The 17,131-nt window shown below is 39.0% G+C and overlaps 1 protein-coding gene across 1 annotated transcript in view; it reads right to left on the bottom strand.

Moving 5' to 3' along the window:
• ARHGAP15 (Rho GTPase activating protein 15) overlaps window positions 1–17,131 on the bottom strand; it is a 332,079-nt gene that overhangs the window by 149,160 nt on the left and 165,788 nt on the right. The window contains exons 7-8 of the mRNA XM_040069035.2: window positions 11,898–11,996; window positions 9,909–10,035 (exon numbers count right to left, since the gene is read on the bottom strand). Of these exons, the coding sequence (XP_039924969.1) occupies window positions 9,909–10,035; window positions 11,898–11,996 (226 nt within the window). The remainder of the gene's footprint in view (window positions 1–9,908; window positions 10,036–11,897; window positions 11,997–17,131) is intronic.

Genomic DNA, 17,131 nt, shown 5'->3' on the forward strand with positions numbered 1-17,131 from the left:
ACTGTGTGATTGCAAAATATATTAATTGTAAATCTAGTAGGGCTTCATACCTGTGGGCTTTTAAAATTATTTCTGTGTCCTGTACAAAGGATCTTCCTGAATTTCAGGATAATTCCATGATAATCCTTTTTTCGTCTCCAAAGGGCTTATTTTTCCAAATGTATTAGCACTGGGGTATTTTTTAATGTTTTAATTTAATTTATTTTAAATGGGCAGTTTGCAGAGAGTTGTTCAGTTTTATAAGAATGTTACTTCTTCTTTTAAATTGAACACCTTAAAAATTAATTACAAAAATTTTTATCACATGTAGGAACATATTTAATATGATATGAAAAGGCTTAAGGCAGGTTTGCTCTTTAGTTTTCCTAATGATTGCATTGGATGCAAAAGATTAAAAGACAGCAGAATCTACGTGCCCTGGTTGTTTACTTTTAATGTCTAAAAAAGTGGCAATGAAAGAGATAAATGCAAACACTGCATCAAGTGAGCCATTTCCACACAGGAGACTGAATTCTGCCTTCCAAGTCTGTGGGAAGACCTAACCTTGAATATCTGTGCAAGAAACACTGACTGAAAGGAAAAGAGATTCAGAAAAAAGGGTTTACTTGATCAGAAAGAAAGAAAAACAGCACCCTATTGTAGGAAAGACTACAAAATCTTGGCTGGGCTAGTTATCAGCCCAAGCAGGGGGTGGTACACCTGAGGCAGAACTGCTGAAAATGAACAGCAGGCTAAATGTTGCCACAAGTACCACAAGTCCATTTAGGCTGAAAATTAGAGTGCTTTCAGCTTGAAAACTGAAGTTTTGGAACATTTTTTCCAGCCTGAGCTGAGGGGCAAAAGCATTACTACCGAATTTCATTAATTATGAAAGGAATCAAATGAGGTAGTTGTTTTCAAGAACTGGGGAATTGATTCAATGCTACAAAAAGTCTGTCTGAGGCAGATAATGCTGTGTTACACTTTTCAATAACAGCAACGCAAGTGAATTCCTCTTGGGTGAATCCTGGGCGCACTTAAGACAATGGCCAATGGAATTAATTAAATGGAGCCAAATATCCTCGGTGGTGAGGGGAGCTGCTCATATGTCATAGCTCTCTCTTCAGCATCAATATTTAAAGCCAGCTAGTTGGAACCTTTTACTTAATTGAGAAACAATACAGCGTTTAACCCTTCAGTGGTGTTCCACCTTTTGGCTGTCAGAGGCAGGATCTGTTTACCCGGCTCGTCAGCAGGCAGCTGGTGGAGCAAAGAAGAGATCCTACAAAACACATTCCTTCTTAATTCCATTAATATGCCCTGTCCGGGAGAGAGTACTGTTAAGTTGGTGTTTAAATATTTGGGACTGGCTGTCAGAATTTAAATTAAGTAGATCTTTCTAGATAGAAGGTCCAAATATATAAGTGATTTCACCACAGGGAAAAAGGTGAGTCTGGAAAGTAGGTTTTCCTGTCTAGAGCCTGACGTTCAGTCTCTCTAACCAAGCTTAATTTAGACTTTTATAACCTAAAAACCTCCTTATTTCTGTCACTTCCCTCCCAAAATACCATGAGGATTGCATCTAGATTAGTTAGAAATAATAGTGAAACCGACTAGATACCGTACAGTGCAAGAATCATTTATCTGGCTACAACCTTCCAATAGGGGTACTTATTTCAACAGATACCATGAAAGGTTCAAAATTATGCTTACAGGAGTGAGGGACTGGACTGGCTTTTCTTGAATAACAAAGTTCAGCAAGTCCTGCTCACTTGCTCTAGTTCTGACCCCTCTCCAAAGACTGCAGTCTAAAATATTCCCTGTTGCAGTGAGAACGCCTCCACCTATTTGGGTGTTATCGGTTGTCAGCGTCTGTTCCTTCCCTGTGGGGGCAAAGCATGGAGACGCCAAAACTGGATATCTACTGACACATGGCAATGGAAGGTCAGGCAGAGGTAGCTGTCTGCATGGTGAGCTGCTTTCAACTACAAAAATTGTGGTATTTTCTACAATCTGCATCAAACCTCAGTTTTGCTACTCAGTGCAAAAGAAGATCTGCTGCTTGTGGAACTAAGAGACTGCACCAAAGCAGTGGAAGACGCACTGGGTAGCTGGGCTTGGAAGTAGCAGAGTCAGAGAAGATTTCTCATTGCAGGAGTCTACCTCACTTTCAGTGCATGGAAAAAAAGCCCAACTCCTTGGCTCCAATAATGCCCAAAATCTCATGATTTTTTTGTGATTCTGAAGCAAGTGTGTGTCTGAAAAAAAAAAAACCCTGCAAATTTTTTCAAAACTTAGTTGTCTTAAGGACTGTGTCAGTATCTGTTGTTCAGTAAGAAAAGACTTAAAGCAATCATAATATCCAGTCTCTACTTGCCTCCATATCAAATCCATCTAGAGTGCACATGTAGGAGTTTATTTTGTTAAGAAAAATAAGTGGTGTCTCTCTCTTTGGAACAAAGGAATAGATTTGTAACCTTTTCCTTTTCTTTCTTTAAACTTAAGTCCTTCAGTAATGTTTTGAACAAACCTAAAGAGATTTTAAGACATTTTGTATTATAACATTCCCCTGGGTCGTATGTATGATCGTCTTTACTAAAGCTCCTTTCAGTCCCAGTTGAATAAATATGCATTTTATTTCACTAATCTTGAAACAACAGGAATAAAGTTTACCCAGGTCTTTTATACCTCAGAGAACAAAACAAATACTACAAATCTTTAGAGAGAAAGGATATACAAAAGGGCTTGAGGTGAATGTTTCAAAGCAAATACTCTTTAAACGATGTGCAAATTATTTCAGCACTTGAACATGATTTATGAAAGGGGATTAGTCCACTGAAACAAGAACCGAGTTTAAACTGTTGGGTTTCAAAGTCAAGGATGAGAAGTGTTAGCTGGAAAAGGCAGAAGAAACTGGATAGTAATCTATGGTGAGGATTTCTGATTGATTTTCTTTAACTAACTCAATCCTACATTAGCTATCGCTGTCATTCATACTTAACTGTGGTGGGCAGCATAAAATACCTTCTTTTATGATATAATTCCCCATAAAAATGAAGTATGCGATGGTGATAATTAAGTAATAATGAGGTAATTAATAACTCGGTGACTGGCTCTCTATTTACTAGCATGCCCCATAAATGAGCACAAGGAGTGTGAAACAATTAAAGATTACCCAAGCTCAAACAGATAACTTTTCCAGGGAGTTGTGTGTCACTGAGCAGACCAATGAGTCACAGGTCACATCTATAATAATACATTATATTATATTGTAATATTCCCCCATACTCTTCACGTAATGGGTTAGAGCTACTCTTAAGTACTATAAAAATGATCACTTTTATGTAATTGTAAAGATTAATAAGTGAGCTAACTTCTCATGGTTCTATAATGACCCTGCTGTTCTAGTAGGTAAAGGAAAATTTAATGATCCTGCTCAGATATGATTAATATCTAACTTTTTCCTGGCTAAAAATCTGGACTTGGTTCAATAAAAATGAATTAAATGAACATGCATGGGTTTCCTTGCCAAATGTTTATATGGAAGTTGGATATGCCCAATTTAAAAATATGCTTTTTCAACCCAAATAGTAAACTCTGCAAGGATTTTGGAGAGTGAAGTAGAAATAAAACAAAGAATTAAGGAAACATTATATTATAATTGATGGAAACAGGATATTCAAATTCAGGAAAAAATGTAATTTTTTTTAGGACTAGTCACAGCCAGTTGTGATTTTGAGTGCAACATAATCTTCTATTATCAGTAGAAGTGACACAATTTGTTTCTCAATTTCGCATGTTTTGTTTCCCACATGCCAATATTATTACTTCTTTGTTGCTGAATCAGAATTTCCCTAAGCTTTAAGAAAAGAGCATACCTGTACTTAATGTGGCAGAGAAACATAAGAGTACAAATACATAAAAAAATTTTAGTCTCTGTGGTCCAGATGAGTAATTCTACTCTGCAAAACCAGCATGTTGCATTTTCTTTTCCTACTTTTTTTTGGTCCTTGAAGCTGAGTGCATTCCTGTTGATGCAATTAAAATAAATGCCACAAACATACAAGATGCAGGGTGACAAAATTAATATTGCAATAGGAAACTGCATATTTGCAGCTAGTTCTCATTTTGCTTTCTGTTTTAATTGTTGCCATTGGTAATGCTGCACTAATATACATTATTGCTTTATGTTTCTTGGCTTTATTAAAAGTAATAAAACTGACCTATACATAATGCTAACATTGTAATATAATAATAGTCCCTAAATAGCATCATTTGGCTTTGAACTTCACATCTAACTGAAATAAATGGTCCAGGACGGGGAAAGAATTCAGACCTCATCAGAACTAACAAAGACATGGAGAGATTGCCAACTTCTGTGGCTCTAATTCGAATCACGAAGGTTGGAAAAGACCTCTAAGATCATCGAGTCCAACTGTCAACCCAGTGCCACCATCGTGTTCACCACCAAACCATGTCCCCAGGGGCCATATCCACAGCTTTTCAGATCACTTCCAGGGATGGTGTCTCCACCAGGCTGCCCTGGGCAGCCTGTCAATCACCCCCCTTTTCAAAGAGGTGACCCTGTGTGGATGAAAGACTGCATAAGCTACCACAGAATCTGTCCTTCAATAAGCTTGGCTGAGCCAGTCAAAACTCCCTCTACATCCCAAGATATGCTCTCCCAAACTTCCATGCCCTTCACATGTTAGAGAGGAAGACAAAAAACTCCCACAGGCTCCTCTCAGCACAGCCTGCAATAGCAGTGCCTTTTTCTGGGACATCTAAATGATGTTTTCAAGAAATAAATTTAATTTCTGCCTTTTTTTTTTTTTCCCCCCCTTTCTGTTATTACACAGCCAAAACCATGCAAATCTATGTGTTTGTGCCCTGGTGCCCATCCTTTCCCTCCCCAGAGAAACAACAGCCTCAGACAGGAGGTCTTTGCCACAGAAATTTCCAGAAATTGTCCTGTTTCGGGATAAACTTTAAACCCTCAAACAGGTTATTGGAAGAAGTTTTATCCAGGAGAAGACCAAATAGCATATGGAGCCAGGAAGTTTTTAAGCTCCACCAAATTCTCCATTTCTTATATCTTGTCCATTAAATGACCAAAATGGGTTTCTGCTGCTGTTTTTTCCCCTCACACTCACTGCACAGACTTAGTTATCTCACAAACTGCCTCCAGAAAGGATTCCGGATGCTTTAGTAATTACTTAGGGATAAATACATACCATGCTCAAGTTTCAAAATTCAGCCTTCTGAAGAAAAGTGAATGAAACAAAAGTGCAATTTTGGGCAATTTTAAAACACACAGTCCGTGGTTGAATCCTAAGGACTATAAGCTCCTGAATTTAACTGTCTTTTAAGAAACTAAAGCAGACTCCAATGCCCAGATGACTTTGTAGCAAATACCTATGAAGGCAAATAGAAATTATGATCCAGAGGTTACTTAATTTTTTTTTTTTCCTTAACTTAAAAGATGCTAGGAGGTGTATTCCCAGACACTGCCACAAGGCCATTCCCTAGGGAAGCATGCCAATGCTGTGGCATCCCCAGGGCAAAGCATCACCCTCTCAGAATAAAAGATCCATCGTTGAAAGTCCGAGAGGAATTTAGGTAAGGAAAATATCATTATTTGCGTTGGCTGGAGGCCAGGGTGCTGGGGCTCAGACCCTGATCCTTGTGGAGAGCAGAAAGGAATCCCAAGCCTGCTGTTTAATATGCATGACATGTCGGCTTTGCTGTCAACTTCTCCTTCCACCCCCTGCCTTTGTCCGCTTTTTTCCACCTGTTGCAACTTGTCCTTACTCGGGCTGAGAGCTGGAATTGTCTTACTTTGGTATCACGTTGTGTCTGGCACTGTGACGCCTGGGGTCCTCGACTGCTCTTACTGAGACACTAAAGTGACCATGAATGGCGATAAATAATGCTGCCACAGCTCACCAAGATGTTCCTTTTCACACATATACGTCTTTTTAAAATTCCTAATGCTGGAGTTGTGGCACCTCCAGCTAGAATTCAAACATGGAGGAGAGGAGATTTTCCAGGCTGCATGACTAACCACCGGGTTTCAAGTAAAGTGTTCTTGAAGATAAGGAAAAAAATATGCAAGTAGAAACAATAAAAAATAATGCAATTCAATCTTATCAATTCAGGCAGTTCCAGCTTTTATGTGGCAAACAAGGAGATCAAATTGCATTTATCTAATATCACAGATTTTTTAAAATGTCTAAAATATTTCATTATTTTGCTTTGGCAACCTAAAGCTGAGGAACAGATTAGTGTTCCCACTACATAAGGAAATAACTGACAACAATTAGTATTTATTCTTGTTGCTTTTGTAATAAAAATAGAATTCCATCACTTTCAAGGAAACCTAAAATATTAATAAGAATGTGATGAACTGAGTAAATGTGACGCCATAAGGAAATGATGGAGAACAGGTTGGAAATATAGTGCTTTGGGAATGGATTGCATTATCAAGCTTGTGATTGTGCATTTTGACAAGAGCAGCCCTCAGATTGATATGGTAGCCAAAGGGCACTCTTCCTACTGCGGAGCTGTTTGTTTCCATCCGGGAGAGGGGGAGCAGGAGGGGAATTGATCCCCTCCGACAATCAATAGCGACTCCAGCCCAGGCTCTCCCACAAGAGGTCACTCCTGAGGGACAGAATTCCCAGAAGATGGCCACAAATGGCCCAGAGGACGCAAACCACGAGGTGGGTGCATGGGCAGGAGGAGAAAGGCTGAGCTTAGCTGAGAGCATCCACTTGGTTTCACCGCCCAAAGCACAACTGTCCTGACAGCTCCTGTGGATCACTAACACACAGTGGCCCATTGGCTTTTGGAGAGGAAAATGATTCCTGGGAACCTTGTGGTGCACCAACCCTTTCCCTACATCCCAGATTCTCTCCCTACTTCCCATACACCACAACAGTGTCTCTCCTTGCAGGGTAACCCAGGTTCCATGGGATATAAAGTTAACGTGGCACACCACCTACCAGTGGACCCAGTTATAACTGGTACTAATTAGGAGAGGGTTTTTTTGGCAACCTTAAGAGAAAAAAAAAAAAAAATAAAATACCCTTGTGGTCTGAATGATAACTAAATTACTAGGAAATTATGAAGTCTCACACTAATTTTTAAAATTGTCTGTTTAGAACAACACTTCTTTACATTAAAATAAGTGGTGCTGCAAGGCAATTTTCTTGAGCGAAATGCACCCCTCTTCTAATGGAGGAGGCTGCTGGGGTGAAATACATTTATGTTATTTCTGATCAGCATCAGCTGCAGAAACTGTATCAGCGAAATAGCTGACATCATAAAATAAAAAGTCATCTCTTTCCATGTATTTGAGAAAAAGATCACAGTTTTACATATTTTGGTAACACTCCCCAAGGCCATTCTTGGTTTCTTCTCAGCTCAAGAAAACTTCAATTAGAACATGAGTTGAAACCAAACTGGATGAGAAGCCACTGAAAAGCTGCGTGACCAAGAAAACAGCCACTCTCTGAACTTTGGAAATTGAGCCTGGCAGTTTAAGCCCAATTTTCAATGAAATCAGTGTCTACAGCTCAAAAAACATAACAGAGAATTACCATTTGTCCTTGTAGTGTAAGCAGAAGCAATTAGGATTAGACATAAAAACCAAATTCCTGCTACCAAGTCCCTAGGGACAGTCTCCCCAGTTTTAAATTAAAGAGTGAATTACTGAATGCTTTGGTTAGAATGTACCTGTCTTTTATATACTTGTACTGCTAAAAAAACCCTCAAACAACCCCAAAAATGATGCAGCAGTATGAAGTCTAAAACTGGATATTTTTTGCAATCTCTACAATACAGATAAGGTAAATACAAATGAATGTGAGCTGTCTGAATTTTCATTAAAGGTTATCAGAATGGGAGGGGGTGGGCTGCTAACACATCAGTTGCTCATCTTCTTTGTTAAACTGGAGGAGTTCTAAGGCATCATTAAAAAATCTCCTTTGTTTGGATTTGGCACTGGCAATAGTCAATAACGTAAACGCACTATAAAATTATAAAATCGTTAAACTTTGCAATAACTTTATAAACACACTTGCAGATATTGCACATATCTTTGTGCTCTGCAGTCAAACTGGACAATGAAACGACCACCTGTTAACTGCTAACAATGTGTCATTACCAGTTCTCATGCCTTTTTAAAGCAATTTTGGCTCTAGCTGCCGATAATTCTGGCTACGATACTTGTGTGAACATTAAGGGCACAGAAAGCCAAAGGCAGAAAACTGACAATACAGTTTGTGCTTAGACTACTAATAAGTAAGTGAATAATATGATTTTTCTAATTCCACATAATTGCTTGATCTCAAGGGGCCAAAAAAAAAAAAAAAAAAAAAGTTCTGAATACATATTTTAGAAGCAATCCAATGTACAGTATTTAAATGCAAGATTCGATTCAGTGAGATTTCACAGCAGATATTTTCACATTTTTTTAATAGTTTAAATAGCCTTTAACAAAACAGAGGTTATTCAGGATTCTCTAAGGTTTGAAAAGAAACATAGACTAAGTCTCTGTCACTGCTCATAGTCACTTTTTCTGTTTTGTCTGACAAATTATCATTTAAAGATATGTGAGAAGTCTAAATAAATAAATAAAAATTCCCTGAGTGCTGAGACAGTTTATGGGCATTTTGTATTAGCTGCAATAGGAGCAGAATCAGACCCTCAGAACTCACTGTGTTCTCAGTCTTATTTTTCTTCCTCTGAGAAATGCAACGTAACACCCAGTGCACAGATATTGGGGCAATTTTTCACAAGCCACATTCAGGCTACTTTATATTTTATAACAAAAAAAGAAAACAAAACAAAACAAAACAAAACCACAGAACCCTTTAAAAAACCCAAACAAAAACAACAAAAAAAGAAACGTTTTCAAGATAATAAGAAAACAAACCCCAAAATCCTGTGGTCTGCAAAAAGAGACTGTTTAATGAGTCTCTATTTGTGTGTACGCGCACACATGTGTGCATATATTTATGATTGTGTGGATAATTATCATTAAAAATAGCTATGTTGGGTCTTTTCAATGCAGCCCTTTTCTTAACATCTCAGGCTTTGATCCTGCTCTGAAATGTGTGCAGGCAAATTCCTACAGAGCCCTTTGGTACCTAAAGGTACCCCGAACCAGGCTGCCAGTCTGGGGCTGTGACAGCGCTGGCATCGGGGCTGGGATGTGAATCTCCCACCAAGAAAAGGAGGAAAACGAAAATTCTGGGGAGAGGGAGAAGTTGAAAAGATGTTGAGTGAGGGATTCAGGGTCAGTAGCAGCTCCTGTGGCTGCTGCCCACGATCTCACGAGCATCTCGGCACAAAGTGGGGAAGTCTTTTCAGAGGAGTAAAGCACACCCCTGCTAGTTTTAGATCACTTTCTTTTCTAATCGCACTGACAAAAATCAAAGCCAAACCCTGGAATTTATCTTCTATAAAAATATAGATACATCACTGATTGTTGGCTGCAGAGGATATGTCAATTTCTTTCAGCAATTCAGTGTATAAATACACAACAGACAAAATTACTCTGGCAATTTGAGGTATTTTACCAAAATGGAAACAAAGCAACTGCAACAGACCATTAATGCAGGGCTCGTGTTGCTTATTTTTAAAAATAAATGGCTTAAATAAATGTCTTTGCTCCTAAACAAATTTATTTTGCTTAGGAGAGAGTGTCACCCTTTAAAAGTATGGAGCTAGTAACTGTCTTTACTTAAATGCAAGTTATGTATATCAGTGCAGAACATATTCAGTTTTTAAATTCTCAGTGATCTTCCTTACATTCTGTATGTAATAAAAATTATCTTGCCCTCTAATGGCATAGTTATTTAAAAATGCGGAGGAAAAAAAAAAAAAGAAAAAGAAAGAAAAATGAAGAAAGAAAAAAGCCTTACTTAAAGATTTTCTGTGTTCAGGCTTTGGCTCTTTGGATTCAGTGTCTAAGTTATTCAGTAATTCGATGCTGGAGGATCTTCTGAGTTTGAACTCCAAATTTCTCGATGTAATTCTCTGTTCTTTTGGCTGGGAAAAGAATATATATATATATATATGTATATACATATGTGCATGCTTTTAATAAAATTATTATTTGTAAGAATGAAGCAAGAGATTCCAGAATGCCAGTACAGAAGCCAACAGACACACACAGAGCAAGTGTGCAGGGAGTATATAATTTAAGGAAAGTGTAATGCAAAATTTGTCATATGGCAAAGCTTTTACGGCCCTGACAGACTGATCCTAATTTCTGAGATAAATTCCCATTTAAGTGAGGAAAACAAAAGGCCTGCTTCTTTAGGCTTTAGGGACCAAAATTATTTCCACATTGCAGGCTACTTTCAAATGCTGGCAAAGAGGAAGGGTGTTTAAATTGCCTTTCTGGTTTAGATAGTTACAGTAAATATTCTTGCAAACACAATTACTTCAAACATCATTGCAAATTCGGGGTTGAATTCTGCTGGTTTAAGCTTAAGAAGTAGTCAGGGGGTTTTCTCTTATTCGAATTTACTGGCAGGCAAAGTGAAAATGAGCAGGGAAAAGAAGAAAAAAAAAATTAAAAAAAATAATAAAAGAAAAAATAAAAAAGGAGATGCTGTTTCGGCTGAAGCCACATCTCTTCCCGTGGTATTTGGTCAGGTGAGACTCAGCCATCCCAACAGCCTGGGAAGCTGCCAGGTTTTTCACATTCGTTCAGAGTCTCAGGACTGAAAGTGCTGGCAGGGATGGAGCGGCCAGGAGTGGTGTGTTGTGACATCCTGTCCTGCGCACTCGGACCTTGGCCAGTTGTGCCCCACCAGCTGCTGCTGTGCATGCTCAGGGCTGCTGATGCCACAGCATTACTTCAGCTACACTAAAAAAAATACACACACACATAATATATATGTGTAATCAGGTTTATTAGATGCTTAGTTGAATTATATGCCAAAAAAGATGATTTTTTTATTTTTTTCCCTGAGTCTCCACGGAAAACTCCACCCCAAAATCTTTAGTTGGATATCAATATCCTCACACACCCAATGAAAAGCACAATATGAAGACATACATCATCAGATCAAACTTTCCTTGGCTGATTATAGCCTCAGGGTAATAGAATGTTTGTAGCTCTTTAAGGAAACGGTAGCTGTGTTCAAATTAACCCTTTCAAAGAGGCTGCAGATTCCCCCGCACCAAAACCTCTGAAAAATGCAAGAAATGGGGATATTTTTCTCTCAACAGATTCTGCAACGAACAAGGAAAGTCAGTGCCCTCAAAAAAAAAAAAAAAAAAAAAAAAAATCTTGGAACAGGCAAGGGTATGAGGAAGACGTTTAGAATTTGTACTGAGAGTGGCAAAAAAAGAAAGAAAAAGCTACAGCTGAAGCTGGTTTGGTAATTAAAAACTGTTTTAATAAAACGCAACCCTGCTCACTTCTAGTAGAAAACCCCCAGCCTTCCTGGGAGAATACCAGCAATCAGTTACAAAGGAATATTATTTGCTAGTGTTATTCTTGTGAATAAGTAATACAAAAATTCATAAAAGGCTCAAATGTATTAATAGTTCTATTGAAGATTATATACTGTAGGCTGCATAAACAGAAAATGCAAAAATTCATTAGTTATTAAGTGCTTGTGTGCTTTTACAACCCTCAGCAAGCCAGCGTCCTTGTTATTTCAGAGAAATAAATGTAGCGCTCCGTTCCAAGGCAAGAATCAAATGACATTTTTGTGCAACAACCTTATTTATCTGACATTTTTTAGTAGATTTGCATACATATTTTTATATCCTTCAGAGAAAGGAATGTCTAGCTAGCTGCTGACTGCCTAAAACCTTGTAGAGATGCCTGAGCAAATGAAGTTGAAATTGCTACGTCTTAATTAATAAAGGTAACAGCCAAAACAAATACATACCAATCTGTCAATTGCATTTTTGATAGCGTGGAACCAATCCAATATGAGGAAGTCGATATCCGACTGGAGGAGGAACTCATTTCCTGACACTGTCGTGATCTGGGGAGGGCATGGGCACACACAGGTGAGTACAGCACGCACCAGGATTTTTTTAGATTTCCCTCTATTCCCCCCCACATTCCCCTCAAATGCTTGTACTTTTCTTGCTGAGATTTGTCTTCTGGAGTGCCGAGTTACGGAGGAGTTCTGAACCTCTGTCTGAAAACTGTTTTGAATCTGTCACAACAAACGAGATATTGTTTCAGCAATGCAGCCACCGAACACAAATAGTGCAGAAATAATGGGTATGTGACAAAAGTTAAGAAAAAGCCAGGAAATTCGGTGTAACAAGACACAATTCGAGTGAAATCAAAGCACCCTGAAAAGAAGTGAGTGCATCATGAAAATTATTTCCTGTCATTTGCAGTTTCCATTTCTATTTTTGCTAGTATTGGGGTTTGTATCTGTCACTTCCATTCTTGCACTTGCACATTTACTATTTACCTATGATATCCCAGCCCACTTCCAAACATTTTGGTAAAATTAATAATGTCACTCTTTCACATTTAAAAAAGAAATTATCATCAAAGATGGCTGCAGCAGAATAATTAGGAGCCCATTTATCATGAAAAAAAAAATCCCCAGTTTGCCTGAATTGAATTCGATTTACATTTTTGACCCACTCACTGGGAATATTTATCAAAAGAATATTTGATCCCCTGATAATGCTGTTTTGCTGTCTAACCTAATATTTGGTGGAAATGTGTATGTTTATGATGTTGGTCTGAACTTCTGTAAACCACTGGGATAATAATGATACATATTTTTTTTTTATTTTGCATACATACATACAAATATATATATATATACACATTTCACCAGAGGAAATATCCAGGTATTTCACACAACAGGTTGAAGCAACCATTTCACAGATAGCAAAACCGTGGCCCAGAGCTGTGCAGTGCTTCATCCCACAGATTATTCCACAGATTATTCCACAGATTCCTGGTGCACGTGGCCGCGGAGCATCGCCTGGGCACAATATCTTTCAGTCTTTGCAGACAAGCGAACCTACAGCTACATTACCAATACATTTTGGACAGGAGCTCGTCCTGCCCATGCTCCAAAACAACTCAGCTCCTGACAGCTCTGGAAACAAAGTTTTTATTCTTATTTTGCTGCTGTTAAAAGCTGCCTGCGCAAAATTCAGCGATATCCACGTGTGGAAGTGGAACACTTGGGTCTCTGTGTATTGGGGATGCAGGTTTAGTCTGAATGTTGGAATGTTCACTGGAACATGGGGATTATTCCACACCAAAACCTTTTCGGGTATTTTTAAGGGAATGGCTGAGCACAGTGGACAACAGGGATTTCCTTCTGACCAAGCTTTGGGAAAAAAGCAAAGCAGAGCTCTTACTACCTGGCACCGTTTATCTATGTAAATACATTGACAAGGAGTGCTACTGTTTCCCTGCATCTCCCCCATATCAAGAGGTTTTACTGAAGAAAAAAGAAACAGCAAATCCTCACCAGCCTGGGTACTCCCAGCATCTTCCTTAAAACTGAAATAATACCAGGAAAAAGAAAACCCAAACCAAAAAAACAACAGCCTAATGTTGCATTAATTGTCCTATAACCCTCCCTTTATTGAGGAAATGCCTGTAAGGAAGGTTTCCAAAGTCATCAGCATTAAGGAAAATCCCGTCAGTGCAGCTCCAGCAGAGACATCCCGTGGGAGTGCTGCTGAGAATGTGGGAATGATCCCCTGGCGTGGGCTCGGGGCTGCCCGGCTGCAGATGTTCATCCCATCCCCTCTGCCCCCGTCGGGAGCCAACCCCAGCCACCCCACTGCTCCCCGAGCACCAGGGAGAGTTATTTATTGGGGAAATCTCAATTCCCTCGTTAGTCCGTGGCCATAACTTTAATCACTGCTCTCACACTCACCCTGCCCTTCACCAAAAGGAAATAAAAAAAGCCCAAATTCAGTTTAAGGTGAGCAGTAGAAGGAGCTGACCTCCAGTTCTGTGTCCAGCTTACACGGCAACGTTTGGGTTCAAAATGTGTGATATGATATCACATTTTATTAATGTATACATGCAGATATGAATTAGACTAAACACAGGCAACAACTCAATCTAATGCTTCTCTCCCAGTATAAACAAATCATTATTAAAATTATAAAATGGAATAACATTTTCAAAGTAAGAGAAACATATGTAATTAGATTTACTGTATTTTGAAGGCTTAAAAAGGACACAACATAGTTCAGCCTTCCGTTCAGTAAATTCAGGCTTTATTAAAATACAAGTATTCAGCACTGCATAAATATTTGCACTGTATGATATGCAAAAGAGATACTCCATCGCTAACAAGACCAAAGCAAAATACATGTTGAAAGTTTCTTTGTCTTGAATGTGTTATTTTGATAATCATATATTATCAGTGTTTTATGAGCAAATCTGTAAAAACAGATCATAGAATGGAGGGAAAAGAATTCATTTAAAATATACTTTCTGTAAGATATAGTTCAAGTCCTTTTCTTTCTTTCCTCAGACTAATCTTCAGAGTAACAAGACAGCTTCAAGAAGACTGCTACTGCTCTCTACAGTTTAAATGCATCCACTCCTTAATTACAGTCAGTAATTGACTTTGTTCTGCTCCATTCCAGTCATTCACAGGCAAGCAGTTCCAAAGGCTTTGGCTGGTAAATCCCATTTAATGTGCAGGTTTTCTATCCCACTTTTATATATTACCTCCTTAGGATTTCTGATAAATGACTCTTGGAAAGGATTGCTAAACCATATTTGCACTTTGAACAATCAAATTTTCAACACCCTTGGGAAAAGACATCAGTAAAGAATGCTGGTTTTGACTAAACCTTGTGATTGAACAATTTATGATCACAGCCCTAAATGATGTATAACTAACAACAAGCAGAAATTTTTCAATATAAAGGCCTGTTAACACACTGTCCCTGTGTCAGGCACTGCTGAAATAAACAGAGGGGCCAGGGGAACAAGTGAAAGACAAATCTGGGGGTGAAAAAAAAAAAAAAAAAAATGAAGTGCTCTATCCAGAGCTGCCAGACTCCATTGTGCCAGGTACTTCACTTATTGAAATACCTCCCAAAATCCCTCTCTCTGTGCCATCATTTTTGCAAAGGCTACAGTCTAGAATTAGCACCACCTTACCAGGCAGAATGCTGCTGCTGCTGTCAGCAGTAAACAGCCACGAGGACTGACAACTGGCGTTAACCCTCTGCTTTGCCATGCCCTTCAGGTTTGGGATAGGAGAGCCAGGGTGCCTGAATTCCCTCTCTCTTGCTACAGCACCAGGGAAAAAAAAAATTGCTTCAAAGGCTGAATGCACTCTCACGGCAGTTTTGCAGTGAGCTGCAGCACAGCCCTGCTGTTAAACATTGATCCTCAGAAACTATCGGCTCACAACAGGTAAATGTGTGCTAAATTCAATGTACTGCTGGGCTGCCAACACAGTGTGGGAAGTGGGGAGGGAGGCAGGTGTGAAACACTTCCTGATATTTTATTTGTGGCTTATTAAGGGTTTCTCTTGTCACCTTATAAAGCTGCAAATGGAGGGTTGAGCTTCTTTAGCATGTCACCGTAATGATGCACCAAGGTGGTGTTCAGCAAGATCCTGTGTTATTAGACAGAAATTTACCCTTTTAGCTCCACAAAACACAGGACACTGTGTCTAATTAGTGCCATTTCCATTTTATAATATACAAATATACTTTGGAGGCTACCCAGGATCAACAGTTTTTTAAAAATTTATAAATTATATATTTTTTCTGTGCTAGGTTTTTCCCTGGGATATACTGCTGTGCCAGGACTTCCAAACCCTTGCAGGTCACCCTTCAGAGCTTGTCTCACAGAATTTCCTTTTGCAGTATATCCATGCCAACGGAAAATGGGGGGTAAAAGAGCTGTGGAAGAAGATCAGGGTCTTCTGTCCACAGTTCTCCTGCAAATTTGGTCTCAGGAATATGGCACCACTGTGAAAAACATCTCCTTCCTGGTATCCCTCTAGTTCTTTACTAGAATACACTTCCACAGATGTTCTTGCATTTATTCTAGCTGCAGAACAGGGATGGAGGCAATTTCAGCAATCCTACTGATAGACATACTATGGAGGTACGGGAAAGGGCGATAAATTCACACAGCAAAACAAAAATCCAAACCCGCCTTATTGATTCACCCACTTCAAAGTGTACTTATGCATCTCTGGTGGCCACAACTATTATTTGCAGTGATTAACTATTTTCAGGCAATGCCAAAAAACAAACCTTAATACAGGAAGCGAAGGATTCTGTGCGGAAGAAGAAACAGAGCAGAAAAAAAAAAAAAAAAATAGTGTGTACCATGCAACAAGGAAGAGAGGGCAGAGTGAGCAGCCTAGGAAGTGTATGGCTCACGTATGGCTCATGTATGAACACCAAGGAACCATGTCACAGTTCCTAATTCAGCCAAATGCTGAAAAACAAGCCAGTGTTCAGCTCCCCCTGAAACTGGGATATCCCGAAAAACTGCTGGACTATCGAGGTGAAGCTTCATAAAACCGACTCCAATGGTTCAGTGTTGGATTATTGGATGCTTTTGGACCGTGGAAACTTCAGCAGTTGCTAATCCAGTGCAAGATTCAGTGCAGAAAACCGAAATTTTTATGCCACCTGGGACTCACACAGCTTGTGGTGAACACTAAGTGATTTAAACTTGGATTGACAGATACCTCTGCGTGCAGAAATTCAATAAAATGTGTTCCTCTTGTTGCACTGTGCATTGGGACTGCTGCCCTTGATATGTGTAGGAAAAAAAAGGAAATGTGAGTTGCTGGAGCATTTCTAGCTCCAAAGTTAACACTCTTCTCCCTTCCCACTGCTCTCTTCATCTCACCTTGCTCTCTCACAAAGTGGTGGGATTTTTCTGATCATGTTAATCAACCTGATTCCCCAGAATGAAGAGAAATCTGGATTTTTCTCTCTGTTTTCCTAAGAGGTCTATTCGTGCAACGCAGGACACCCCATTTGCCATTGTGTGGCACCCACCAGGCCTGGGCCAGGGAAGTTGTGAAAAAGAGTCAAGAAGAAAGTTAAAAAAAAAAAAAAAAAAATTGGGAATTTTCTGTCACTAAATATTCATTTAAAAAATCATTACAATATAATAAAACTTGAGAATAAA

The sequence above is a fragment of the Hirundo rustica genome, chromosome 7 (assembly GCF_015227805.2).
Source record: "Hirundo rustica isolate bHirRus1 chromosome 7, bHirRus1.pri.v3, whole genome shotgun sequence".
Classification (NCBI taxonomy): Eukaryota; Metazoa; Chordata; class Aves; order Passeriformes; family Hirundinidae; genus Hirundo; species Hirundo rustica.